General features: G+C 45.4%; 1 protein-coding gene across 2 annotated transcripts in view; it reads left to right on the top strand.

Moving 5' to 3' along the window:
- The window catches only part of LOC149328536 (receptor-type tyrosine-protein phosphatase H-like), a 146290-nt gene that overhangs the window by 75142 nt on the left and 44479 nt on the right, over window positions 1-26669 (top strand). For both annotated transcript variants that reach the window (XR_016285853.1, XM_089562174.1), the window contains exons 9-14: window positions 1-72; window positions 2221-2523; window positions 6634-6930; window positions 12129-12256; window positions 15607-15814; window positions 24781-24942. The exon at window positions 1-72 is cut by the window's left edge and continues 228 nt beyond it. Coding sequence is in view for 1 of the 2 variants with exons in the window: in XM_089562174.1 (XP_089418300.1) it covers window positions 1-72; window positions 2221-2523; window positions 6634-6930; window positions 12129-12256; window positions 15607-15814; window positions 24781-24942 (1170 nt within the window). In the remaining variant the exon portion in view is untranslated. The remainder of the gene's footprint in view (window positions 73-2220; window positions 2524-6633; window positions 6931-12128; window positions 12257-15606; window positions 15815-24780; window positions 24943-26669) is intronic.

Consider the following 26669-nt stretch of genomic DNA (forward strand, 5'->3'; position numbering starts at 1 on the left):
TTCATGACCTTGAAGATGGCACCCGTCTGTACGGCGATGCGGCCTCAGTGGCTTTTAGGACTGCCGTCGCTGGTGAGTTTTCAGAGTGCGTAAACAGCCGTAATTTCACCACTATACTCAGCAGCAAGTGTATAGCAGGACTGGCGGAGTTGTACTTCAAGAAATTGTTTTTTGGACTATTGTACTCATCAGATAAACAGCCCACTGGGGCGGCACGCCCAGCGGCACATTATTTATAAAAGCAAAGTGCTTGTTATGTTCACGGCCATTATTTTATTTCAAGCATGAGACCGCGGGAACCACATTCTTAAAATCAAGGTGCACTAAGAGCCATAAAGTGAATTGTACGACTGAAAAGGACTGATTGCTAAATCGGAAAGAAGATTGGTTTGGTTTCGTTTAATGGGGTTTAAAATCCCAAAGCAACTCAGGCTATGAGGGACGCCATAGTGAAGGGCACCGGAAATTTCGACCACCTGGGGTTCTCTAACGTGCACTGACATCGCACAGCACACCGGCCTCTAGAATTTCGCTTTCATCGAAATTCAGCCGCCGCAGCCGGGATCGAACCCGAGTCTTTTCGGGTCAGCAGCCGAGCGCCTTAACCACTGAGCCACCGCGGCGGGGCAAATAGGAAATAAGAGCAGAACAATATCATCTTAATAGGAGTCATGCTAGACATGCGACGTGGGAGATGTTAAAAGAAATGGTTGGCGGTTTAGCATACCTAGCACAAAATATCGTGAAAAAGCGCGGTTTTCTTGCAGGTGGAAACCACGGCCACGTACCTCCAAGCGCGATTGAGGTGTCTACTCACCCCGAAAGGCAGTTATGCCCCTATATTTACCTAAAAGTTAACGGAATTGCAACCTTCCGCTGGTTCTGAGAAAAGAAACGAGCATAACTTCTACAGTTTGCAGATGGGCGCCGCCACCTACCGACCGCCCGATAGAATTGTGCACTCACCCAGTGAGGCAGTTTCATTCCCTATTCAGATGCTTCACACACAGGCACACATCGCTGAAATCTGAACAGTGAGGCTAGAACTGCTTTCGCTCTGAAAACGCTGCCCCACCTTTTGATTTCCCGTGGAGAACAAAGTATTAACGTCTAAACAGAGTATGTAATACTTGACGTTCACTGTATTTGGAAGAAAAGGTAGGTGGGTAAGTATGACAATTAATCGCTGAGAGGTTCCCTGTGAGCCAGTGATTCCTCTGAAATCGGACATTTCTTCGATTTCATAGCGGTGGTCATAGTGTCATGGTCTTTTATCTGAAGTGGCCTCTTAGCCGCAATTTTTAGTTTAGCGCTCGTAAGCCACATCACTCTTCCTGTATTTATCCGTAGGTGCAACGAAATGTGTCCCAGTCTTGCCACATATATGAGTCACTGCGCCGGCAAGAAACACTTGTCAAAGTTTGCCTGAGGAGTGGCTTAGGTCTCTCGAACAAATATAATTACAGTTTGAGATGACTGAATGAATGCACTTTCAAGAATTCTTAGCCAACGATTTGTTGTCTTCCTAAAGTAAAAATGTACTATAGGAAACAAAGTGTCAGGCTAATGAAAAACACAGCATTCAACTTTATTTTCTCATCTACCACATTTTGGATTAAAAGAAAACTCTGGTATTTTCGTGGGTCCTCGTGTGTATCTTTTTTCGTCCCTCTCAAAAGTATGCGCTGTTCGCTTTGAATTCGCATATAAGCTCGCCCAAGCATCAGTTCTAAAAGATAAAAGTTACAAACGGTTACCTTGTTTTTTTTTTTCCGTCAATTATGAAAAGCAGTTTGCTGCACTGCGTTGCATTCTTCTGACCAAGTAGTCAGCTCACACAATTTACGCCTCGATACCTAGAGATAACACGCAAGACTGATCCAAAATAACTCTATGTGCACGTTTCAATGTGCTCAGTGGATCAGCGAACTGCGGACGTACCGCTACTTCTACAAGGAGAGGCATCTGTGTGTGGTTTTATTTTGAACAACTGAGGTGATGCTTACGTGAGGACCACTCATAGGCCACCCTCGTAAAACAAAAAAAACTGCATAGTGACCAAGCAGTTTTGTGGCTCTGTATTTTTTACGAGGCCTACGTAGAGAACACACACTACGTTGTTTCTGCTCACGACGGTGATCAGGAAGTTTGTTTTTTGTCGTTTTAGCAATGCTACAATATTGAATTCGCCACTCACATTTCTCGTTAAACCCTTTTCAGCTCCGCAGCAGCCAGTGGTGTACAAGTACGTGGGCGCACGTTCGGCTGCTATCTACTTCAACGTTCTGGACTCCCCGAACGGACCTCTGGACGGTTTCCTCTGGACGAATTGTCTGGCCGCCAAGGACAGCGAAATAGATACTTGCGCCAATGAAACAAATACCACGAGTAAGCTCCTTCTGCTGGAAAATCTCACGCCTTGCACGGATTACAATTTCACCGTGCGCGCCTTCAATTTGGATGAAGAGCAGAAGAAACTATCCGGGCCGCTGAATTGGACGCAATACAAAACGAAGCCAGCTGGTACGTATGCTCAGCAGTTATGTATAAAAAAGTGGAACTTCGGGTGAGAAATGTATTTGTGAGAGCATGGCGCTCGAATATTGTGGCCTTGTGACTCGTGTTACTGTTTCGTATTTTCTAGACTGCCATGCCATAGCACCCTAATTCATAATTAAGATATTGATAAGTGAAAGCGAAACCTTTTAGAAATATGCAGCCAAAAGAAGAAGGACAAGTTAGGGCGCCAGTTAACTTGAAACACTGGTCATCCTCACGGCACCAGTTAACGTTTTCCTTCGGATCGTCGTCGGATTGGCCGGTTTGTTCGTGTCGGATGCTCGTCGATGCGACGAATGACAATGGCACGAAGCGCTTCGCGTCTTCGTCTGCTCGTCCGACGACACGTTACCGGTTGGGGCAGCAACTCCAAACATCTTGAGAAGCAAAACTTCTTTATTGAAGACGGGACCGAATACAAGAACTTGGATAAAAGGTGGTTTAAAAAAAAGGCTTTTAAAAGAAGGGCTGTAGAAAAGGGTCCCAGACGGAGACTTGGAGCTCTCCTCCCTCGCTCTTTGTTTGCAGCGGGTTTTAATACCTCCGATAATTGGGTGGAGCTTTATTAAATCTGCTCTCGCCCAATTTCAACCAATACTGCTGCGATGGCACTGTACATACAAGTGGGCGGAGCCCAGTGCTCGCCAGAGCCCGACTCGGCGGACCGCGCACTTTTGCTGGAATATGCACTCTCACGAGGTGCTAGTAAAGTCCACCGCTTGTTCGTTTCAGAAGTCGCCGACCCCACTGACCCCCCACCCCTTGAGAGCTAATCTCTTTTCAATGAGAAACGTTCGTCAGCCCCTTGGCCCCCGTTTTCCGCGGCGTTGGACAGCGACGCAGCGCGCGACCCGCTGTCACCATTCCTTACCCCTCCAGACTTCCGACGGACACGGTAGGGGGGGGGGGGATTAGCTGCTGGCGCCATAGGGTTTTAGCTTAACAGCCCCTTTGAAAGGCACTCTGAGGTAATAAACCGCAGCTTAGCAATATGCAAGAAAAGAAGCGTGCGTGACAGTTCTATCCGAGCAGCACTCACCTCTGAGGACAGTCTTGAAGCTGAAGAAATTCCTGGAGGTTTAATGGCGGAGAGCGCAGCGAACAATGGAAACGGTTAGTTAAACGCAAGTGTGTAGTTAAGACATAAGAAGGCAGCATATTCGGGAATAAGCTCCAGCGAAATAATCGCGCTAAAATCAAAAAAGAGGAAATGGACATAACGAGATCGGGAATGTGGAAAAAAAATAGCCGGTGGTCACTTAGCGCGAGATATTGAATATCAAGGAATGGGAAAGAGTCGGTGGCGGTCGAATACAGGTAGGTGCATAACAGTGGAAAGTTTGCTGAAATAATGCATGCGCAGCAGGCGGAGGTTGATTAACCGTTAATCTCAACTTGAGATAACCTGGTTTAGAATAACGCTCATATAGAGGAGCGTGTCGCCACTTCTTTTTGACCACATTGTGGTTGCGATAACCAAGGCGATAAATTACTCATTGAAGACTACACTTGTCACGAGGGAGAACTCTGGTGCAGAAAACGTTTTCAAAGCAAGTCGAACGGCGATAGACTCCAACAGAAATATTGCTGCTGATGTATTTAATCGTTGAAGTGGCTGAAATGTCTCACATGATTTTGAATCTTACGGTTGCTCTCTCGAGACAAACACCTTTCACTGTTAAGAGGGCGGAGTAATCAAGGTAAATCAGTTGCTTTACATACTGTGGGAGCCAGTTTGAAAGATTAGCAAAAATGGGAGGGGGGGGGCGGATATCAACATTTTACCCTACGGTAGATTCAATTTCAAACCTTATCATATATTAAGGGACGCCGTCAAAGCGTGCAATCAACCAGATTAGTACGATCTTGCGTTGTACTTTACAGGCTGAATTACCCTGAATACAGTTTCTGAAGCATGTTAATACGCAATATAACACGTTTAAAGTTCCGCATTCAGGTTCTTCCGTAGGAGGTAAAAAGTATAGTAAGAAGAAGATTGCTCGTGGCAATCCATTCAGAGCTTTCATCTTCTGGAGTTTTTAAGAAAGAAAGATTAGAAGTAGCACGCATAAAGCCTTTTTCGCTGGCGCAGGCCGCATCGAATAATTTCTGAGAAATGCAGCACAAACTAGAGAAACCTACCACTACCTGGAAAACGTCTGTCATTTCTGAGCAAAGAAACATCCAAAGGAGTGTGCAGGAGTGGAAGTAGAGCTTTTGGAAACAGTGAAATGTTGCTACCCTGGAACGGACACAGCCGCTGTGACGTGAGGGAAAGTTTGAGAGTCGAGAGAAAACGGGAAAATTACGGTATATATATATATGAGGCTTCCTATATTGGGAGAGAGCCCTCATTCTGCTAAAGACGTGCGTCTAGTCCAGCCAGTCAGACGACCCTAAGGTTTTCTAGCTCCACATGGTTTAGTGGTGAAACCCGCATCCACAGCAGCGCCACGCCAAATGCTGATGCGATATGATATCTCTGGTGGTTCCAATAATAAACCACAGATGACGCCACGGGTGTTTAAGAACTCCATCGCCTGCGTTGTTCATTGAGTTCAACGCCAGCTTATGGCGCAACCTTCAGACCGCGAGACAAATACAAAATTTAGCCTTTCGGCCAGAACCTCGGTAATATTTTGCACCGTTACTTTTAGGCACAGGAAGAATAAGAACAGCACGGATGGCTCTGGTTGTTGTAATTAAATTGCATTTAGAACTGAGGATCACTGCAAGACATGGCGGAGGGAGTCGGCCACGCGTTACGATGTGCACACTAGTAAAAAGCGGTGCTGCTTGGGTGTGTACACTTCGGGCGAACCTGCTTACAAATTAGGCCTGTACAATATCGAGGTAAAGTGCTCACCGTTCAACTTCGCTTAAGGATTAAGGCTGCAGCTCACACTTTCAGCGTTGCACACGGAAGAGTTCTGCAACCGTTGCCTTATGGCATTGGACCCTGGACTGCGCCTCCGTCTTCCAGTGATGTAGCGCGTCATGAAGCAACATTGCTGTGTCATCTATGGCTCTGCGTTGCCTTCACAAATCAGTGTGCTTTCCAGATCACGATAGCAGACGGCCCTTCTCTGTAAACTGTGTATGTGAAGGCACAATCAGCTATCTCCTGTGTGAGTTCCCTGTCTTTGTGAACGAAAGACGTAAGCAGCGCTGTGCTCTGGACCGCCTTGATTCTCGCCCTTTCACAGAGGCCAAGATCCTCGGTCCGTGGCCACAACAGTCGACTGTTTTGTTTTTTGCGAGAGACTGCCTTGATTGACAGATTGTGACTGTGTTTGCTGTTCCTTCTCTCCTCTCTCTTTAATCCCCTCATTCCCTTCCCCAGTGCAGGGTAGCCAACCGGAATCCTTTCTGGTTAACATCCCTGCCTTTCCGCCCTCTCTGTATCTATCTCTCTACATGTTCGGAAATTAAAGTGTTCCGCTCGTGCATTTTATATGTATCTGAATTTTTAACTGAACAGATCTGTGCTCCAGGTTAAAAATGGAGAATATAAATAGCCCCTAAGTAAATTACAATATCTAGTCCAAGTGACTGCCTGCTGAATATGACCGCTAGCAATGCTGCTTCCTTTCGGTACCTTTGAGTGAGAGTGAGTGCAATTTAATCGCCTTCATCCTTTACACATCCCCGTGTTTAAGGCAATGACTCCTATTGCGTGGCCTCTTTAAACAGGTCAGTACTACTTAACTTCGTGTAAATATCTGACAACGATGCTTCGAAGCTAGGTATTTTACTGAAACAACTATAGGTTCTATTCATGGTGCATGAACGGTTTGCCCAAACGAATAAATTTAAAGCAAAATAAATTAATCAGTTGCATTCAAACTCGTCAGGAGACAGCTAGAGTCCCCGCAAGCAAAAAATGCTGGCTACTGCTCCAACACTCGCACCTGACCACTTGTCCATTTACCACAGCGATTGCCACTGCAGCCTGCCGTTTGTTCTCCACTTTATGGGTTGAAAATTTTTATAATGTGTTCAAATACTTGCACCATCTTTTAGCGTAAACACATCGGACTTGTATGCTTTCGCATTTTCGCCTTTTCCGCACAGAACCTTCTGTGGTCGGGAACTTCTCCGTTGCCAAAAGGGAGTCCAGGACCCTCTTCGTCAACTGGTCGGAACCTATCGAGAAGAACGGCGAACTTGACGGCTACATGCTCTCGTGGAGTTGGACAAGCGGTAACGAGATTACCATTCAGCGCATGGATGTGACGGCGCGCAGTGTAGCCCTGCCTGACTTGAAGCCATACACCCAGTATTCCATCGAAGTGTTCGCCTACAACCTCTATCGCAATAGGAGCCTTAAGGGGCCCCCGGTTTCCCTTATCGCTCGGACACTGCCTGAAGGTAAGTTTTTACGAAGCACATTCTGCAGCCCACTTCACATTCTGGAATGAAAAAAAAAATGCAAGTGCATGTGCGAACGGTTGCGTTGAAATGGCGCAAAAATACATTTCCGCCAATAGCTCATGGGTGCCATTGAATTCTATCGGGGATACTTCTATGTTTTAGTAATAATAATAATAATAGTTTGTATATTTTCAGAGTACATAATACAGATTCAGGCCTGCCTAAGCCAAAGAAGGCTTGAGGGGCAGTGCCTGACAGTTGACGACGACAAAACATGCAAATAGGCATATTATTTAGAGAAAAAAAACGTAAGAAAAAAAGAGACAGGATAAAAATGAAGAAAAAAACACGCAAGAGGAAGAAACGAACAGATCATGGATTACTGCTCAAGAACAGTTTGTTTTACAAGTTTCCGGCTTGTTAAAACATCGTCAGGCAAACTGCTCAATACCAACGGTACATAGTACGACCGTACGCGTTCTTCGTAACTGGTCTGCGTACGGGGCAAAAGAAAACGTTCTCGCGGGCGGTCTTTCTATTGTTCTGAGAATTAGTGGATAATACGAACAACCCGACTTGCTACGGAAGTGTGTATGCATCAAGCGGGGGTTAGACGTCGGAATTCTTTATGTCTTGCATAGCTGCTGTTACCTGCCGAAAGGGATCAGATGGAATGACTTAAGCAGGCTCCGCGCATATTATGCACAATCGCCCCGCTTGTGGTATTTGTCTCGGGCCGGCTGCGACAAGTTGGCAAGACAGTGGAGAAAGGTGTCGGGAAAGATTTGTTTAAAGCACCGAGCTTATCATTGATATATGGCTTCGCAACATAACTCGATGATGCGCAGTCAAGTGGAAAAAAAGGAAACAAGGAAAGATGGCTGCAACCGCTGTAGGAAGCGGCAGAACTTTTACCTGCTCTAGATACGGTAAGAAAAAGCAAGGGCGTAGGAAGAGTATGGAGAAATAAGACGTTATGCAACTACACTCGCAACATGAAAAAATAAGTGCAAAAAAATTAAGTAGCGCCCCATAAAGTAACAGTTCCGATCAAAGTTGCGCCTTCCGAGGAAAAAAAAACGAACTCTGTGGCAAGTGGAAATACGGGAGTTAAGGGAATCTTGACAACGATCTGTTCAAGCGTGCCGTGAAACTTAGGAGATAACGTCAGTGAATGATTGAGAAGAGTGAAGGCTGTTGTAGGCTCAAGTGCACATGACCGCGTTTTGTTGCGAAACATCTACTCATGTGTAATGAACACGAGAAAGTCAACTTACTATCCCCATCTAACGAAATAAATGTTAAAAAGACCGCCAACTATAAAAATTGGTTCAAAGGTTGTCGTTGAATTGAAAAGAGCTAGCTTTATTATAATAGAGTTAGCACGCGGCTTTAAAATAAACGAGGAATCTAATTTTTTTTCGCACTTGATACTACGTAATACGAGAAGACACGGCCTTCCGCGGTGATCTCTTGTACTGTCGGCGCATACCGCAATGAGACTAAACACATGTTCAAAAAACGTAGCTTTCTTGCTTGCGTCGTATTTTCCCACTGAAACGTCTCAGTCATGTTGTATTATCGTTTACGGTCTCACGAGAACGCATTCTATGTAAAAAAAGAAAAAAACATTGGCTATGGCTTAGCTTAGGTTACCCCTGGATATCAGCGAAAAGCTTCGGTGAGCGTCATACGAGGAAGCCGAGCGCGCGCCGATGCACAGTCGGTAAACACGCGCAGAGCGCGCGAACGACGGCGAAGGTCGACCGACGGAGCCGCGCTCGGCGGCGGCTCCGCCGACCACGTGCGCCTCTGCAGTGGCGTGATGCGGCGAACTCGCGCACGCGCAGATGCGGCTAAAATTGATCACGGCGCACGCCAGACCCGGAGTTGACAAGCCTAGTGAAGCTTTTCGCTTCAAAAGGAGGTTATTATGAGAACTGCTACTTCCTTATCTTGAGAGAGTGAATTAGCATAGAAATAGCAGCCCTAATATTGTGGAGGTGCGCATAAGATTTTTTATGCTAATACTTTTTTAGAAATGCCTACCTTTCGTATGAACGACGTTTGGCCACCTAATGCTCGCCCATACTCTGCCCACTCTGTTAAACTATTTTCGCCAAAATAAAGTTAGTTGAAAATGTTATTAAGAAATTAATACATTCATTCTTTCTGTCACAAATGTATTTTTTTTTTGTGGTTTCTTGCAGTGTGTTCCTTCTATGTCTTTTTTGTATTTTTGTGGGCTTGTTGCTATGCACAATTGCTGTTATTCGCTCATCATGTTTATCATTCACATTGTGCCTTTGCCCTTAACACACACACATACACACAAAACAGAACTATGTGTAATAAGAGCTACAATGTCTGGTAAATGTACTGGTATAACTGTTATTGCCAACACCTTGCTGTTTTGCCATGTAATGGGGCCCGAGCGCCGTCAAGAGAATTAACGTTCCCTTTTTGTCTCCGGTCCCTCATTTCTTACTGAAATGGAAATAAACTTCAACTTCGAATACACCAATGCCTTGGCGGATACCAACACACAAGTATTAAAACTATACCGAAACAATATGCCAATGCTGAGATCGCCATTTTGATCAAATTATTACTCTTTCGGCTGGCGCAGTGTTTATTTATTTATCCAATTTCTCCGGCGTGCCATCCGTATTGCGTTCGCTTATCAATGCTCCCAGAAAAAGTGTACATAAAAGAATTGGAGGCAATAATAAAAGATTCCTTCTGACAAAGCTAAAAGAGAGTTCATAACCAAACTTTTGCAGGGTGCATCATTTTGTACGAGAGACTACATCTTGAGCTAATGTTTAAAGACACTTGAAATTACTTATCAATCCATTTAGTGCTGTGCCACAGCGTAGGAGAAAGAGCGGCAAAAGTTCAATCATTAAACATTGAATTTCAGAACAATGTAGGGAGCTCGAGGGTGCAGCCTTCTGCTTGCTGTGTCTTGGTGGTAATAGACCGATTTCACAAGCAGTTGCGCTACGCCACCGCCGCCGCGATGCACTCTGGGAGTTGTGGTACTCCGGCCGGCGGCCGCGTCAGCGCGGTGCGTGGCGCACGCGCGAGAAGCATCCCTGTTTGCGTCGCCACACGGTCTCTCTGCATGAATGCTGTATTTGCGGGACAAGTGCGTTCACCTGAGGTGTGTCGTGAGCTCCGACAACTGTGCGAAGCAGAGCGTCCCGAATTTTCCGTTTTCTAGAAGAGAAATGTCCAAACGACATTGCGTAGAAGCTGTTCACGAGATGCAGCCGAAGAAGTGCTGTTGAGTACATTTAGCCGTACTGTCCCTGTTGATCAGTGGACAATGACAAATGGCAAATTTTAAAGTTCTGAACTGTATTAAATGCCTTTTACGCGACTCTCAGCTTTGAGGCAGTCCCTTAAATTGTTAAAAAGAAGGCAATCGGATTTGCCTTCGTGCTGCGTCGTCAAGCCTTCTTTGCAGCGATTTCTGCCCGGTGCAAGGTTGTAAGGGAACAAGTGTACTAAGATTTATTGTTACATTCAGGAATCCACAATGTTAGCTTGATGCACGTATTCACTCCTGATGTCTCGAGCTCCCATACTAGCGATAATGCTTTCTCTATTTCACGGAATGAGAAAGCGAGGCTATAAAACTGTCGAAATGTGGAATAATTTCCAACGTTTTGTTGCTCACTGGTCGTTGAGTGTACATGGTATTCCAGTAACAGCCACATGCCATTTATGCTGGATATCACCCACATTTTGTCCGTTGTTTTGGATAAAAAAAGGCCATCTAGTGTTTACCAATCAGTCAACCTGTTCAGACCCGTACTACGAAAATAGCGAAAGTGAGTCGTACGGGAGACGCCCTGGCAGAAGATTATATTAACCGAAATAAAAAGTAATTAGTGTATCAATAATCAAAATAAAACTATTCGCCACGAAATTAAATGCCCCTAAACCCTAATTAGGCGTACTCAAAAGCTCCCCGATTGGCTTCTCCTTTTCTCATTTTGTACTGAACACAAGCATTTGTCACATCTCCATTTAGAAAAACGGCATAGCTCGCTCGAATCGCTCACCTTTCCTGCTGGTAACCCGCCGAGCACGTCGTGAGTATACATGCATGTGTTTACGTGAATAAGAAAAAAACAATCGCATGGCCGGTTTTGATCAAGGGCTATGATGAAAAAATAAAGGCAACAAACGCTGTGTGACACGTCTATAGCGAATGCCTAGATGAATACAGCGAATACTGAAACAGCAAAATGAGGTGGCAAGAAATGTAAATACTGTCTGAAGACGTTAATTAAATCGCGTGCATCGCTATGCGTTCAAATAAATGTTCTGCTGACAAAATTAACGAAAGCGGCGGTCATGCGCGTTTTTATCGCCACCTGCAGCATTTTCCAAAGCAAGGTTCGAGGAACAAACGCAGCGTCGCCACCGCGGCCACTCCACTTCATGCGGCAACTGACCACCCTCTCTGCGCTGCTCCTACCGCGATTAGCATTGCACCCCTCGAAACTCCGCCGTGGAGCCTCTGTTTCCTTTATAGAGCTCAACACAATAAACGAAACGGCGGAAAGCTACTGCGGCCGGGTATAATGCCAGTCAAGACGCAAAGTAATGTAGGCTGTCGTGCAGACCAGACGACGCCACGAAGGACTACAGCCAAGATGGCGGCTGGCTACTTCCGGTAAACGCGCGCATGCGCAGTAGGCTTTGTGAAATCGGTCTATTGGTGTAACGTTAAGAGACAGCAAGAGGGCAGAGTGCTTTAGGAATTCAACATGGGTTAATGACAAGCTGGTAGAAATCAAGAGGAAGAAATGGACTTGGGCAGGGAATGTAATGCGAAGGCTAGATAACCAGTAGTAACACTGGTTATCTAGCCTTAAGGGTAACAGAGTGGATTCTAGGGGCAGGGAAGCGTACCAGCGGGAGGCAGAAAGTCAGATGGGCGGATGAAATTAAGAGATTTGAGGCGGTATGGTGGCAGCGGCTAGTAGAAAACAGGGTTAATTAGAGAGAAATGGGAGACGCCTTTGTCTTGCAGTGGGCTTATTCAAGCTGTTCATGATGATGATATCTTTGTGGTTGTTCCTAATATTATAAACAAATCCTTAGATATGTCTCTATATTATTACACAGCTTTCAATACTTGCGATCCTTTAGCCGTTCCCCGTAAATGTTTCATCCAGCACCTGGTCCTGTTACAAACCTCGAAGCCACAGCGTTCCAGAACAACTCCGTGCGCCTTACCTGGAGTCCTCCGCAGGAGCCGAGAGGAGAGCTCGAACGCTATATGATCATCTATCACGGCTATAAGGTATATCAGCTCTTCTTTACAAAGACCGCGCTATTTCCGAGTCATATTTTAAGTTAGAAGAAAAAACAAAATAACGTGTTTATATAAATGATTTGCCTTCCATAAAAAAATTAACATTCTCTTGTACAATCCTTGATTTGAAAGTTTTAGTAGTTTCTCTAGGCATGAACTGAGCGATATACGCATATATTATTCAATACTTATTTACTGTATTTCATGACTGCCAGTATATAACGTTTTGTTTGTGTAGATGCATTACGCTGAACTGCAGAGCGTCAGTGGCTTCATCAGTAGCTGCAACCTTCAGCCTCTGCCGCTGCGGCGGATGTTGCGTAATGTCTTCCGGGAAAAAATAGATAAAAAAGTGTAAACTAGATCATTACATTTTCGTTTGTTCTCTGAACTCATACGTATTATTTCATTATGTCAGAATTACGCAATTATTATTCGTAAAGGAAGAAGGAGGAAAGAGCCGCCGCCGCGGCGGCTCAGTGGTTACGGCGCTAGGCTGCTGTCCCGAAAAATGCGGGTTCGATCCCGACCGCGGTGGCCGAATTTCGATGGAGGCGAAATTCTAGAGGACCGTGCGCTGTGCGAGGTCAGTACACGTTAAAGAACCACAGGTGGTGGAAATTTTCGGAGCCCTTCACTACGGCGTCGCTCATAGCCTGAGTCGCTCTGGGACGTTAAAGCCCAATAAAACAACCAACCAATAGGCTGATTATATTGCGCCCTTACTGTCCTATGCACAAAAACTGGTTTTCGAGGAAAGGAAATGGCGCAGTATCTGTCTCACATATATCCCGGTGGACACCTGAACTGCGCCGTAAGGGAAGGAAGGAAGGTGGGAGTGAAAGAATAAAAAGCGAACGAGCAGAAAATATCGCATTGTAGGACCGGGCCCGGATAGTGTGGATGCGTACTATTTCTTTGAGAAATATGACCACATGCACGTCCACTGACCTTAAGTCCACTTCTGTTAGAAATTATTAAACATATACCTATCCTGTGTAAACCAACGTTTATATCTATAAACGTTGGTCTAAACTGCATTGCTGAAGGAGGTATCGTAGTATTGTTCAGTGTGCTTATGCAATTTCTTCTTACCTTTTTTGAGATACATTTATCTAGAAGCTCACCCGTGCTTTACTGCGTGCTACTCACTCTAATCCAAACTGTATGCATGCCCGTGGTTAAGCCCATTAATCTCACCCATATTTTTTGATGACAGCCCCTTTTAATGGTTGCAACTCAAATGCATATTTAAAATATTAGTTTTTTATTACACGAAAATTTCGTGTAGAGATTTTATTGCAGCGACTAAATAATAATAAATAGATCCATCAAAGGAAAAAAAATTCCTGCAACCCTGGACTAGCCCCGAAGCTTGAAAATTTACACAGTTCGGCATGCCTTCAAAAGTATCGGGAAAGACGAGGCGCATGGAATTTTTTTCTCTTTTTCGTACTTACCGACTATCACGACTAAATCTGCGTTCTGAGCTATGGCTTTCTGAATCTGCAAAAGAAATCTAATTGCTCGAGACAAATATGGGGCCATAGAGGCCTCCAGTCCCCCTCGGGGTGCCAAGATCCTATCAGGCAGCATTCCTCAGCCTCTGGTCAAATCCATTAAGCAGACCTTTGGTCTTAAAATGATCATGTCGTCTTTAAATGTAAAGCCTGATGTAAGCGGCACCCGATCATGCTGACATGCTGATTGCTTGCATCTCTCTGTTGGTGGTAGGTGCCTCAGCCCAACAAGCAGTGACGATCGTTGTTTGTCCTTCATGGCTCAGTTCCATCCTTCCCCCAGTGTCGTTTCTGAACTGCAGAGGTATAAGGGAACGTCTTGAGGTTCTGCAGCATCGCTAACATAGGCGTAACTAATAGGAAGAAGGATTAGTGACTGCCAGAGACGTACGGCAACGTTTTCCGCGCTACGAATTGGTCCCGTTCTCTATCCGCAGCGACATGAACTAGTGCTTGCGCCAGAGTATCCACCTTCGATAACAGAGGACGCCACTCGGTGGCAGAGAGAGAATGGCGCATTGAGCTACGAATATAGCGAGTCCTACGCTCAATACGGCAACGCGTTCGCGCTGCAATCGTTCCCCTTCTTGCATAACCGCCTTTATGCGAAGCATATTACTCGCACAACCGAGCTCTTCCTTGCTGCGCCGCGCACGGCCGCGTAGCTACCACTTGACATTCATCGGCGCACCACGTGATATGACGTCACAACAGCTGTGAAAGCTGGGGCCTATTGCGCTCGCTTGCGGACGCGCAGCCTCCGCCGGCGGCCTAACTCCCGCTCCTACCGCTAGGAGGTACTGACGTCACGCAAAAGGCGACGCACTCGTTGAGTCAGTTGAGCAGCGAGATGTCGGCCAGGGAGAGGGCGGCTCGCCAGACCGCAAAACTATGCTTCGCATCCTAGGCTTAACCATACGCTAAGCCCCAGGCCATTTTTTCTTACAGTCGTAGTTACTGCAGTTAGCGTATTTAGCGTGCGGCGGTTCTTAAACTCGATAACTTTCTGAATTCATTACTATATGGGATAACAGCGGTGAGTTCGTGGCACATTACATGAGAATCTAGTCCACTGGCACTTTTCATTTGTTTTGTTGAGCATTATTCTGGCTATTCGCATCTCGTAGATATTTTCTAGAACCCTAACCGAGGCTTCCTCAAAGCATTCATTAACATTGCAGAAACAAAGCGAGACACAAACAGGTGCGCTCTATGTTTCGCTCGGAATTCTTTGCCCTAAACCTTCAAGTAACCACTCTAGGCATAAAATTGAAAAGCAAAAGCTTCCAGCGGCATTCTTGCTCGGAAGTGGCACCTTTGGATGGCAGGACAGCCGCAGAGAACAAACGTCATATCAGTGATGTAACCTTACCCGCATTCGTAAGCCCGTGAATGTGATGGAGTATAGTGAATTTAATGTCATTTTTTTTTTAAGAACGCAGACAGATTTCCGTCCACAGAAAGCTTGTTGGTAATGTTCCGGAGACAGAAGCCTACCTGCCCGGCGGTGCATCTTGCTTAGATTGCTATTTTCCTTTAAAGTTATTTTCAAGCCCTCTGCAGTTATTTAATCCTAATTCAACAATTCAAAAGTATATGCAATTCCACTCTATGTAGAGGTCACTCGCAGAAAGTCCTTATTCATCCAGAATACATGTTCATTCAGATGAAATCATAGTACGGTGTTCACAAGTCTTGTGTGCGGTTTTAAGGATTTTTGCATTGTTAACTAGATAAAAATCTCCGCCGAGATTCGTTCGTACTATCTGTGAATTGTTCTTCACTTTTGTTCTTGCTTTTCCCGCCCGCTTCTTTCAGCCAGGCAAGCCTGCGCAAACGCCGGTCGAAATTAAAGACGATCTCCGGCTGGGTTCCAGTGCCTGCAAGCAATCAGTGTGCACGTTCGACGTTGAGGGACTTGCAGCAGAATGGACCTACACCTTCAACGTTCGCGGCGTGAACGTCAATGTCACCTCTCCAGGCGACCCTGTGCCAAATCCTCCGAGTGTTGAAGTCCCACCTGGCGGTAAGAGAACTGCCCGTGTTGAAGGAATACTGCAACGATGTAACGAACTAGGTTTGTGATTGTAGTTGTAGTATTGAAAAACTACCAACGATGGAGCGGGAGAAGTTATTAGGCTCATGAAGCGGTTTTGTTCGATGGGGTTTTACTTCCCCAAGCGGCTCTGTCTATGAGAGACGGTGGAGGGCTACGGATAATTTGGACAACCTGCCGTTCTTTCCCCTCATTCCTTTCCCCCCAGTACAACGTAGCAAACTAGTTTCATCTACCAGTTAACCTCCTCGCCTTTCCTCCTCCTCCTCCTCCTGCCGTTCTTTAACTTTCAGTGACATCGCACAGTACACGGTCCTCCAGCATTTCGTCGCCTCTATTGAAATGCATCTGCCTACTGCCAGGCTCGAACTCGCGACTTTCGGTTCTCTAGCCGAACACGATAATCGCTGAGCTTGAAACGGCTTCGAAAGCAACTATAATGAAATTCAAGCGGACACTAAAGCTACGCCTTAAGGATATGACGAGATTTTGTAATGGGTCAATGCCCATATAAGCAGAAGGTCATTCTCTAGTTTACGTTCAATAATCCCTGGGAGTCCTCATGCTCCTCCTGGCGCAGTGCTGCAGCAGTTAAGCGATGCGCCACTGCCCTGCGTTGGCACGTGCTCCCAACGGTGGGCCTTGTGCGGCGCAGGTTGCTCTTACCGAGAGACCAATCATCAATGTTAACTGCCACCACCTGCGGTGGGCTGTTTGCTTACTATCTGGTGAGCAGGTTCTGATAACGTAACAAGTTCACACGACATAGGTTGCTCACCTGCCTCCTAGGTTGCTCTGCATATAAGTGTATTAACCCGCTACGCTATGGAGTCATACACTTAGGGCGAAGCTTTAGTATTCCCGCCAATTTTAAGGGGAAAGCCTTTAATGGCTCATGCACGCGGTGTCCGTCCATGCTCGTGGCGTCCGTTCATGCTCGCGGTGTCCGTACTTGCGCTGGAATCGTGCCTATTGTGGCCTCTCCTCCGCGCAGCGGCGCAACCTCCTCCGTGATTTTCTTTCCTCTAATTCATTTTCTTCACTACCTTCCTTCCTTCACTCCCACTTCCTCCCTTCATCTGCAAACGGATGACGGGTGTCCACCGAGAGATGCGATACAGTTACTGCGTAATTTCCTTTCCTCAAAAAGAATTTTCATTATCTTCACTGCGGCTTCTCTTTGTCTTTCTTCTTTCACTCCCTCTGCCTCCCTTCCTGTACGGTGCGGTTGGGGTGTCCACCGCGACGGTTGCTAGGCAACGGCTCGTGCAGCCGCAGCAACAACACAAAAGCGCGATTCAGGCGTCCACTGACCCAGGCAGCCAGTTATAAGCGCTTCCTTTCCTTAAAATGATCGGAGTGTAAAATGTCAACGCCAATGCCAATGAACACAATGAACGCCGAAAGACAAAGGCGGCGGTGACGCCCGGAAACGGGCCCAAAGAGCTTGCTCTAAAACACTGCAATCAAAATAGAGACCGCAGTCACCAAAGACAATAAAAACCGCACATGTGGGAAGCCCGCCACGTGCCAAACGGTTTGAGAAAGCGGCGGTGGGTTGACCGCAAGGCTTTCGCCAAGCACACTTTAGAATTTCCAAAGCGTATTCGGAAATTTTTTTAATGGGATAAACATATGTTGCTACACAAGCTAGACTGAAATTTTTGGGAAGGATGATGAGTAACTTAGTAGTAGATAGTTAGTTGCTATTCTTACCCTCAATAGTAACCATTACCGGAAACGTATTAATCTCTACATTTACGGTGTCGGCCATTGAACACTTAAGTTGATAATTCAGCGTTGATTCTTCTATCTTCAAATTCTTGGCTCTTTGAGCGCTTTGCTTTCCTTCATGGGTAGAGTGCTGACAACTGACTGAGACAATTATTCTAGCGTAATGCATGAGTCGTTTGCAGATTTGACTTCTATCCCTTCCAGAAAAATATTCATTAAACAATCCTCAAACTCGCTTGGTTATGAAGCCTCTAAATTACTTGAATTTGCTAGTAACACTAGTGAAATTTAGAATAATATAACTTCGTACATTTTAAAGCCTGATTCTGGTTCTACGCTTTGATTTGGTTTGAAAAGCTTCTGGCCTGAGTGTATATGGGTACTTGCAGTTTTCCTGCCAAGCCTGGAAAGCATACCTGATAGCATATTTGCGTTTGCATTAAAACGCGAACGTTCCTATCAGTTTAACAAATCTTCTTCAATACACCGCAAGCAGATCATTTAACTCTACCCGTGGTGCTTTTCAAGGAGGTATAAGCTCCAAATAGGAGCGCTCGAATCTAGCATAAACTGACTTCCGGAGGATAGAGGAAAACAAACAGGGAAAAAAAAAATTCAATGAAAGATCAGCGCTAATTTGAAAAAAAAAAATACATATGGTCAACTGGTGTGACATATAAGAACAACGGAAATATTTACCCTGTTCGTAAAAAACATTTTCCACAAAAGCCGTTTCTGATGATTTTTTTAACAAGAGATTGCAATTATGCATTCATGACCTTTCGGAGTGCAGCTACTACCGACCAGAAAGATATCCGAGGATAAAACTTCAATTACCCTGTAATGCACAAACTTTCCTTTTAGGATAGCGGGAATCAATGCGCTAGGATGGAAAAGCCATATTTATCAGTAGCATATAATTTCTGGCATTTATGTACGGAACCTGAGAATCGCCCCGCTGCGGTGGCTGAGTGGTTATGGCGCTCGGCTACTGACCCGTAAGAAGCTGGTTCGATCCCGGCCACGGTGGTATAATTTCGATGCAGGAGGAATTCTAGAGGCCCGTGTACTGTGCGATGTCAGTGCATGTTAAACAACCCCAGGTGGTCGACATTTCCGGAGCCCTACACTACGGTGTCTCTCATAGCCTGAGTCGCTTTGGGATGTTAAACTCCAATAAACCAATCAAAGCAACCAAACCTGAGAATCGCGGAGGAGGCGCACCCATTTGTCATGCAGCAGGATCCGCATCTTATATGAGTGCTTATATGAGTGCCTCTACATCTGCGACCGTTCTCAGCACAGTAACTACACAGTACCCGTGCAGTAACTGGACAAGAAAGCACAGTGCATGCATTTCGTTCTTTACTATAATTGCACAGCGACGAGTTTGGTTCCTACTTTTTAATGTTTACGTATGAGAACTGCTGCGCGCTTGTCTGGAAAAAAAATACTGTGCCTTAAAATGGACGGTAAGGACTTACTCGTATACTAGGGAAGCAGCTTCCGCGTTTATATGGCATGTTTTCCATTGTAAGAACAGCGGTAAAAACACGATTATGGAGCGAACACTACAACACGAACGATGTTCGCTCCATGTTCGTGTTTTTCGCTCTGTTATAACAAGAGATAACGAAACTAATTTTCCCAGCTTTACGTTCTTCTCCGTTTTCCAGCTCATGTCTGTTATGTTGCAGGCCTAATCTTGGCGATCAGGGCTGATGTACTGCCTACTCTACATACGTTCACTCGCTGCAATTTCAAGTAAAAACAAAACGACAGCCGTGCATAACTATTCTCAGCTTGTAACGCAATACAGGTAGAATAGAGGTTTCGTACCCAGCTTTGCTGTATATCAGCAACTAGCGTCATGCGCTGACCGCCGGCAGCGTACACCACGAAACTAACTGGGGATATTTTAAAGTTATATATTTGAGAAAATTTGTCCCGAGGCATCTTGTCTGAGAGTTGCGATTACAGTTGTTGACTCTTCCTCATCGCTGCAAACTCTGACCTATGAACTGCTTCCTGTGCTCCGAAAGTCTATTTCTGGTGGCCACAGAAAATCACTGGGATTCTACGAACATTCGAAACTGCCGCGCTGAATTGCAGTTTTCAGCGCCACGCGTTACATGGCGGCAGCCATGCACACTTGAAATATTGGTTCAGATTTTCTGTGCTTAAAATGTTCATGCCATAAATCTAGGTACCCTCACCCCAAAAATACTTGCTCTGCTAATGTTTATATGATTAAAGATAATAATAAGCAATCATTAAGTACTTGCAGCACGAAACCGCTTGCTCACCTATGCGCCAAAAACGCAGCGGCTAACGAAAAGGTGTTCAGCTCAAGTGAAGAACAGCATCGCAGCTATGGAAAGAAAAATGAAAAGTTTAAAGTTAAGGCAGTTAGAGGGCAGAGCGGGTCAAGGATCAAAAACGGATTACTGACATCGTAGTAGAAATCAAGAGGAATAAATGGGCTTGGGCAGTACATGCAATGCAAAGACAAGATAACCGCTGGTCCTTAAGGGTAACGGAGGGGATTCCAAGAGAAGGCCAGCGTAGCAGGGGGCGGCAGAAAGTTAGATGGGAGGATGAGATTAAGAAGGGATAGGCTGGCAGCAGCAGGCACAGGACCGGGTTGATTGGAGAGACATGGGAGAGGCTTTTGTCCTGCAGTGGGCTTAGTCAGGCTGATGATGATGATGATTACTATTTGTGTGAAGAAAGTTACCGCAACTCTGAGCCGAACTTGATAATTTCCATGAACTGTAATCTTGGTTGTCTTTCTGTTGTTGAGTTTGTAGAAGTAGATAACGCCACTCCAGTCATATGCGACACTTATATACGTACTGCGAAACCCGTTCGACATGTTTTCAAAAAGTGAAAGCAATTAAACGAATAAAAACAACTAAGACAAATTCTTGAATCGCAGTTTTGTCTCAATATCTGTATTTTGCCAAGACAACCGTTGATAGTCGCCATTTCAATATTATGAAAGTTCGTAGTTACCACGGCCTCTACACTGGATTGTGAAGTAGGCAGTGATGAAATTCTCATCGTCATTATCGCGCCAGCTCAACCTGACGTAAACCCACTGCAAACTCTTGCGAGCTTAACATTTTTCCAGGTGTGCAGAATGCAATTACCTATTGCAGCAAGGCAATACACGGCACTCTTGAAGGATGCTTCACTGTGAAATTGGTGAAATCACGTAGTCTCACAGCCTCTAGACCCACCGTTTTATACAGGGTGGTTGACTTCAAGGTTTGCAGTTTTTTTTTTCATTCTAATAACTGTGATAACTACGTCAGTGCAGTGTGAGCCGGAGAATTGTGAAATTGTACAGCTAACCGTACATTGTGCGTCTGGTCTGGATCAATAATTAGAAGGTTATTTAAAGCTACCAGATCAACTTATTTAGTTTTGATGCTAGGCGGCAAGATTATATTGCGAAATTGGGGGCTGTAAACCCTGAAGGAGAGCCCTATTTTGAAGTTCTCTTAATTGGCAATGCGGTACGAAACATTAAGTGTTAAAAACATGCATTTCAAAACTCGCTCAGTTGGCTTTCACCGCATTGCGTATTATTAAGTGGAGTTGCTCGCATTTTATATGGACGAAATACCGACGGCGTTTGTATATTTGATGCTGCAGGAAAGTGAACTTGATTTCGATGCAAGCAACGCCGTTTCATAAATAGGCTATGCGGATAAGCAAGCTGTACGAGGTCTCAAGCGCATGTTTTTTACTTTCGACATTTTAAACAGAACTGATCATTAATGAAATTCAAAAGCAAGGCTTAAATGTTGACAGTGTTCACTTGAAGTGTGTAGTCAAATCGTTATCCTTATCACGTACACGTTGCTGCACAGACCACACCAATGTATTTTGTCCCATTTTGGAAACAAAAGCCAATAAATGGTAAAAGAAAATATCTATATCTGCACTGACCACCCAACACGCTTGTCCCTTCGCTTTATTTTGCCGCCACGCTGGCCGAGCAGTAGTTATGGCGCTCGGCTGCTGACGCGAAATACGCGGGTTCGATTCCGGCCGCGGAGGCCGTGTTTCGATGGAGGCGAAAGGCTTGAGACCGGCATTCTGTGCGATGTTAATGCACGTCTAAGACTCCCAGGTGGTCGAAGTTATCCGGAACCCTCCACTAATGCGAGCCCTCTGCTAATACACAAAGTTGCTTTGAAACTTTAAGCCCCGTAAAACAAACCAAAGCGAATCATACCATCGCGCTATGAAAGTCTGATCCACTAAACGCACAGAGTGAGTTGGTGGGCTAGTGTGTGCACACAGGTGCCAGTGTGTGTTGTTCAATGTTCCTTTCATCTCGTCCCTACGCTGTTCTCTCACCGGAGAGAGTGTTCGTAGCTGCAAACTGCATGTTTTCTGGGTTCCACTATATATTCCTGACTGGCTCCACCAAAATGCTGAATTTGATGCGGAAAGATCATGGAGCGAGTGAAAATGTGGTGGGTCCGCACAGCATGAGAGCAATTACACCTGCATTACATTTACCCCTGATTCCAATTAATTTGGCTCTGCTGATATTAAAGCGCACCCAAGAGGAAAGTGTAAATAAGTTTCGACATTATCTTTGTGTGGGAGGGTAGAACGCCCTGCACGGCGCGGGGGTTGTGAGGGAAGCCTTGGTGAAGGACTCTGGAAGGAAGGAAGGGAAAACTTTATTTTCACTAATGCTTTTTTCCTGCGGTTTGGATGCATCTTCAGAGACGTCTGGGTTCTACCTCCAGTAGGCTTCTCTGTCGAAGTCGTCCGCCTCTAATCAGTGGCCGGTTGCCCTCAGTCCAGGGCTCCTCTGGCCACTGCCGCCCGTTGAGCTCGCTGCACCAGACTTTGTTGGTCTTCACAGCGGTGGCTGGACAGCAGAGTGTCCCACTGCTCCGAACTCGGGTTTTGTATTTTGGGGACCACGTCTATGTTTTGGCAGGCCCATGTGGCGTGATATAGAGTAGGTGTTTCGTCGCACCAGCGAAATTTGTCCGCGTATATCGTAAGGTGCATTTTGTTTAGTATATATAGGTTTGGGAAAGAGCCTGTTTGTAATTGTCTCCAAGTGGCAGCTTCCTCTCTGCTTTAATTCCTACCACTCTTAGTTAGCAAACGTGCGATCACGGTGAACCACATAAGGTAATTTTTGCTTTTCAGCGTTATGAAAGTGTCACCCCGTGGTCGGGAGTTCATCCCGCACCCTTTACCTAAGCCAGCGTGTGCCGTAGCCATAGAGCGAGTTGCACAGTCGAATCTGGTTATAACGAAACGGGTTATAACAAAATAAAGGATACATCGAAGAAATTAGGATACCCCTTGAAAGTTCGGTCAGGAAGAGCTATAACGAAGCCGCGGGTATAAAGAAGTAATCTCCGGACCCCTTCGAATTCATTTTAACGAGGTTCAACGGTAACACTGCACAAACGCTCTCCACTCGCTTTGTAAGCACGCCCAGTTGTAAAGGCGTCGGCCCCTAAAAAAAAATAAGTTTCCCACATGCGTCGTCAAGCCCCTGCGAGAACATTGCTTGTCTTGTTTGGGTCTGCGCGTTAGAACACATACCGTTTAGCATAAGATGAGCGTACCACCTTGCGCGGTACGCCAGGGTCACGCAAGACTCTGTGTTGCGTCAAAAACACCATAGTTGACGTTTCGCTTTTTTCTTCTTCGCGCGCTAAAGTGCGTAATTCTCGACGATGTTTGCCGCTCGGTGCATTAGCGACGAAGAGCTGGCATATTTGTGACCCGATGCATTAGCACAGGTGACTGGGGCAGCAGCGCTAGCTAAGTATACGTTGCGAGCCATTCTGTGAGCTGTTTACTGCTGGCGCGAAATTTTATACGATCCGAACGTGAAAGACCGTACGTTACTGAAACATGCCAGCTAAACTAGGCCTCAAGCTCTGAGCATGCGCCATAAATAGCCAGTGCTTTACTATTCATTTCCTTGAACTTCAGCAAGGATTATGCGGAGTCTGCGTATACAATGCTGGCAACTAGTCATGTTAGCTGTGCAAACACACGCGTGCAAGGTCTGAAAGCTTTGTATGAGGCTATCGCAGATTATAGTTAGGCACATTGAAGCGTATACTCTTGCTTATTTTGTTCTGATACTCAATGTCGGCGAAGTATGAGAGGTGCATCTGGGAACGTTCTAAATTAGGCATAATGGGAGATGCAGCTTAAATAAAGTAATGGGAGGAAAGGTAACTTTGATTATCACACTAACGCGGAAGGAGAAAAGACTTGATACGAAAGTAGAGCAGCATATTCTCATTCCTTGTCTCTGTTGCGTGTTTTTGAAAATAATTAGGCAGCGCCATCTAGCCGTCGCATTGTGTACTTCGCTACAATATTGTTAAAACATACATTACTGTAGCACAGCCGCTCACCTTAGGAAAGGTAACCGTCGCAGTGACTCATAACGTGCGGCTCCGGTGAGAGTAATTTATAGTGATAATATTTTGCCTGCTCCGTTATTTTATCTCAGAAAACGTGTAGGAGCTCTGTGAAGCTTGAACGACAAGTGAGCGTAACATTTTATTTTATTGCACTTTTAAAAGTGCAGGGAAATCTTAAATCAAAAAGAAGTCAGTGATTTAGGAAGCAGCTGCTTCGATTGGTGAAACTTGTGAGACAAACGGGAAATCAGCAGGATGGTTGGTACGCCAGCTTGAAAAAAGCTTGAGGTTCAGTGTTGTCCGAGAGCTTAAAAAAAACACTGCATTCCTATTACCTCGAAAACTTACAATGAAGACACCACAGGCAAAGCCGAGTCGCGCAGTCAGCTTGGTGTGAAACTACAAGACAGTAATTGAAATGCGCCTTCGTTCATGAGGTTGGTAATCCATGTGAATTTACGCAAGTGCACGAGTTTTGTTGCGGGAAACTTTCCATGCAATCGCTGGCGATTTTATTCGTCCATCTTCTTAGAACTGTTATAAGTGAGGCACCCAAGAAAAAAACGATTGCTAATTTTTTTTTTTACTTGTGTCCATGCTGGCGCTGAAATGTCTCCTATGGACTTCCAGCAACTACACCAGCAGAGAATTGTGTTCGTTTTTGTTCAGTATTCAGCGACACCCAGCTCCCCAAGAAGTTCCTTTAAACTGTATGATATGCTCTTCAGCAAAAAGCCAACAGCCAATCTTGTTAAATGGACTTACGTGCAGATCCACCGCCACCGAGGAACTTCTCTCTGGTTACTCCCGACTGCCCGTCCGCACCAAAGCCAGAGACTCAGAAGGCGTTCGTGTTGTCTAGAGACATGTTCGACGAACGGAACGGCGAGATCATCCACTACGATGTAGTGATTGGACCTTCGGAGCAGATCCGTGAGTGCTGACGTGCTTGCGCTGGTTCAGTGCACGATTTAATTGTTTTTTTTTTAATTTATCTCTCGTGTAAAATAATAAAGCCTTACCGGATTCGTACCGTCTCCGATTACGCTTTTTGAGGGCAATTATTGCGCCACTTCGTGAAAGAATGAGTTCAGGTTTTGCCTTTCTCTCTATCCTGGTAGGCGAAAATGTCACGACCGAAGTTTTCTGAAGTTAACTGACATTTAAGCAACCGACACTTACTTAGTGACTGAATAAAAGAAGAGGTACCCTTGCTTTAATGATAGAAGATAATAGCGCAGTGTGGTGGCATGCCTTTCTACGCTGTCCTTGCCATGTGTTGCCCTTCGTTTCACTGGAGACTGTGGACAATCCCATTCACGTTTGTTTTTTTTGGAAAATATCCCGCTCGTAGGCTTTATTTGGTTATGTTCCCGCCCGGCATGAACAGGCGCAATTATTCGTCGAAAATTTGGATTTGAAAATGTTTCCAGCCATTCCACTGAAACTCGCGATGCTGAAGAGGAAATTGAGATTATTCCGAACTCTGTGATGCCGTATCGAACAAAACTGGAATGGAACGTAGAGTGGTCGCAATTGTTCGCCTAGAGATAAGTGCCGTCTTTGAAATTTACTTTTAATAACTGTCGGCGGCAGCTATTCACGAATTTTATTTTTCTGGCCGTCTCTACCTACTGAAAACGTTTTTCCACAAAGTAGCCACTTTGTCAATCGTACGCCGAAATCAACGAAACTTGGATTGATGGCTGGTCGACCTTACGGATAAGAAACCAAGCTTTGGGCGACTGAACTAACAGCCAAATGTTTATCATTGCCCTTATGTTCCGTATTTATTACGGATGAAGCCATCAAGATTGAGCAGAACAACATACATATAAGTGCCAACGGATAAGAAAAAATTACTTACGAGAAAGATATCCCAGATCTCGCAAGTGGAATGCAAAGAAACCGATGATGTCACGCCCTTCGCTCGCTTCCTCAATAACGAACGCTTCGAAAGTTTTTCTTCCCGTTGCTCTCGCTCTCTCTTCACGCTGATAGAACGTGCTAATCGATACAGTAGGCTCGCAGCGCGCAGCCACGGAACATTCTGTTGCTGGTGCAACGCTTTTATTTGTGTACTTCGTAGGTTTTGCCCCCTCTAAACGTTGTTCTTTTTGTGTTGCCGGGCCCAAATGGGCCTAATTTCGATTGTACGTGTTTTGCAAATTTTCAAAACCTGCTCACCGCTGTCGTCAAGGGGTGCTAATTGGCTACACCGGAGTGACCTGATGAATGCGTGTTATGGAAAACGGCCTACGCGAATCGTTGGGGTTCAGAATGAAAAAAAAAAATACTGGCTTACAGTAGTGGTTACAGACTGGCTTATGCACTGAACTGAGTGTCTATTACGTGCTTTGGAGATCAAAATTATTTTTTTTTAATCCATTCTTGAGAAACAGCCTAGAGTAGTCTCCTAGTTCCATTTCGTGTGCAGAGTTCGTGCTTAAAATTGCCTTAACAGAGAGAAGACCTCTTTTTTTCCTAATTCGACACAAAAATCAGACCGCTGAAGAGGGTTCTTAGCACGCAGTAGCAGGAGTATGAACTGATGATGTGAACGCAACTGAGAGGACTCCCATGTAAAGGGGAACGCGCACAGCCTTCGTGAAAAGGGCAAACTCTCATCAATAGGCCGCGACAGCACACCGGGCGCAGGA

The sequence above is a fragment of the Amblyomma mixtum genome, chromosome 9, assembly GCF_055824585.1.
Source record: "Amblyomma mixtum isolate Tamu chromosome 9, ASM5582458v1, whole genome shotgun sequence".
NCBI classification, from domain to species: domain Eukaryota; kingdom Metazoa; phylum Arthropoda; class Arachnida; order Ixodida; family Ixodidae; genus Amblyomma; species Amblyomma mixtum.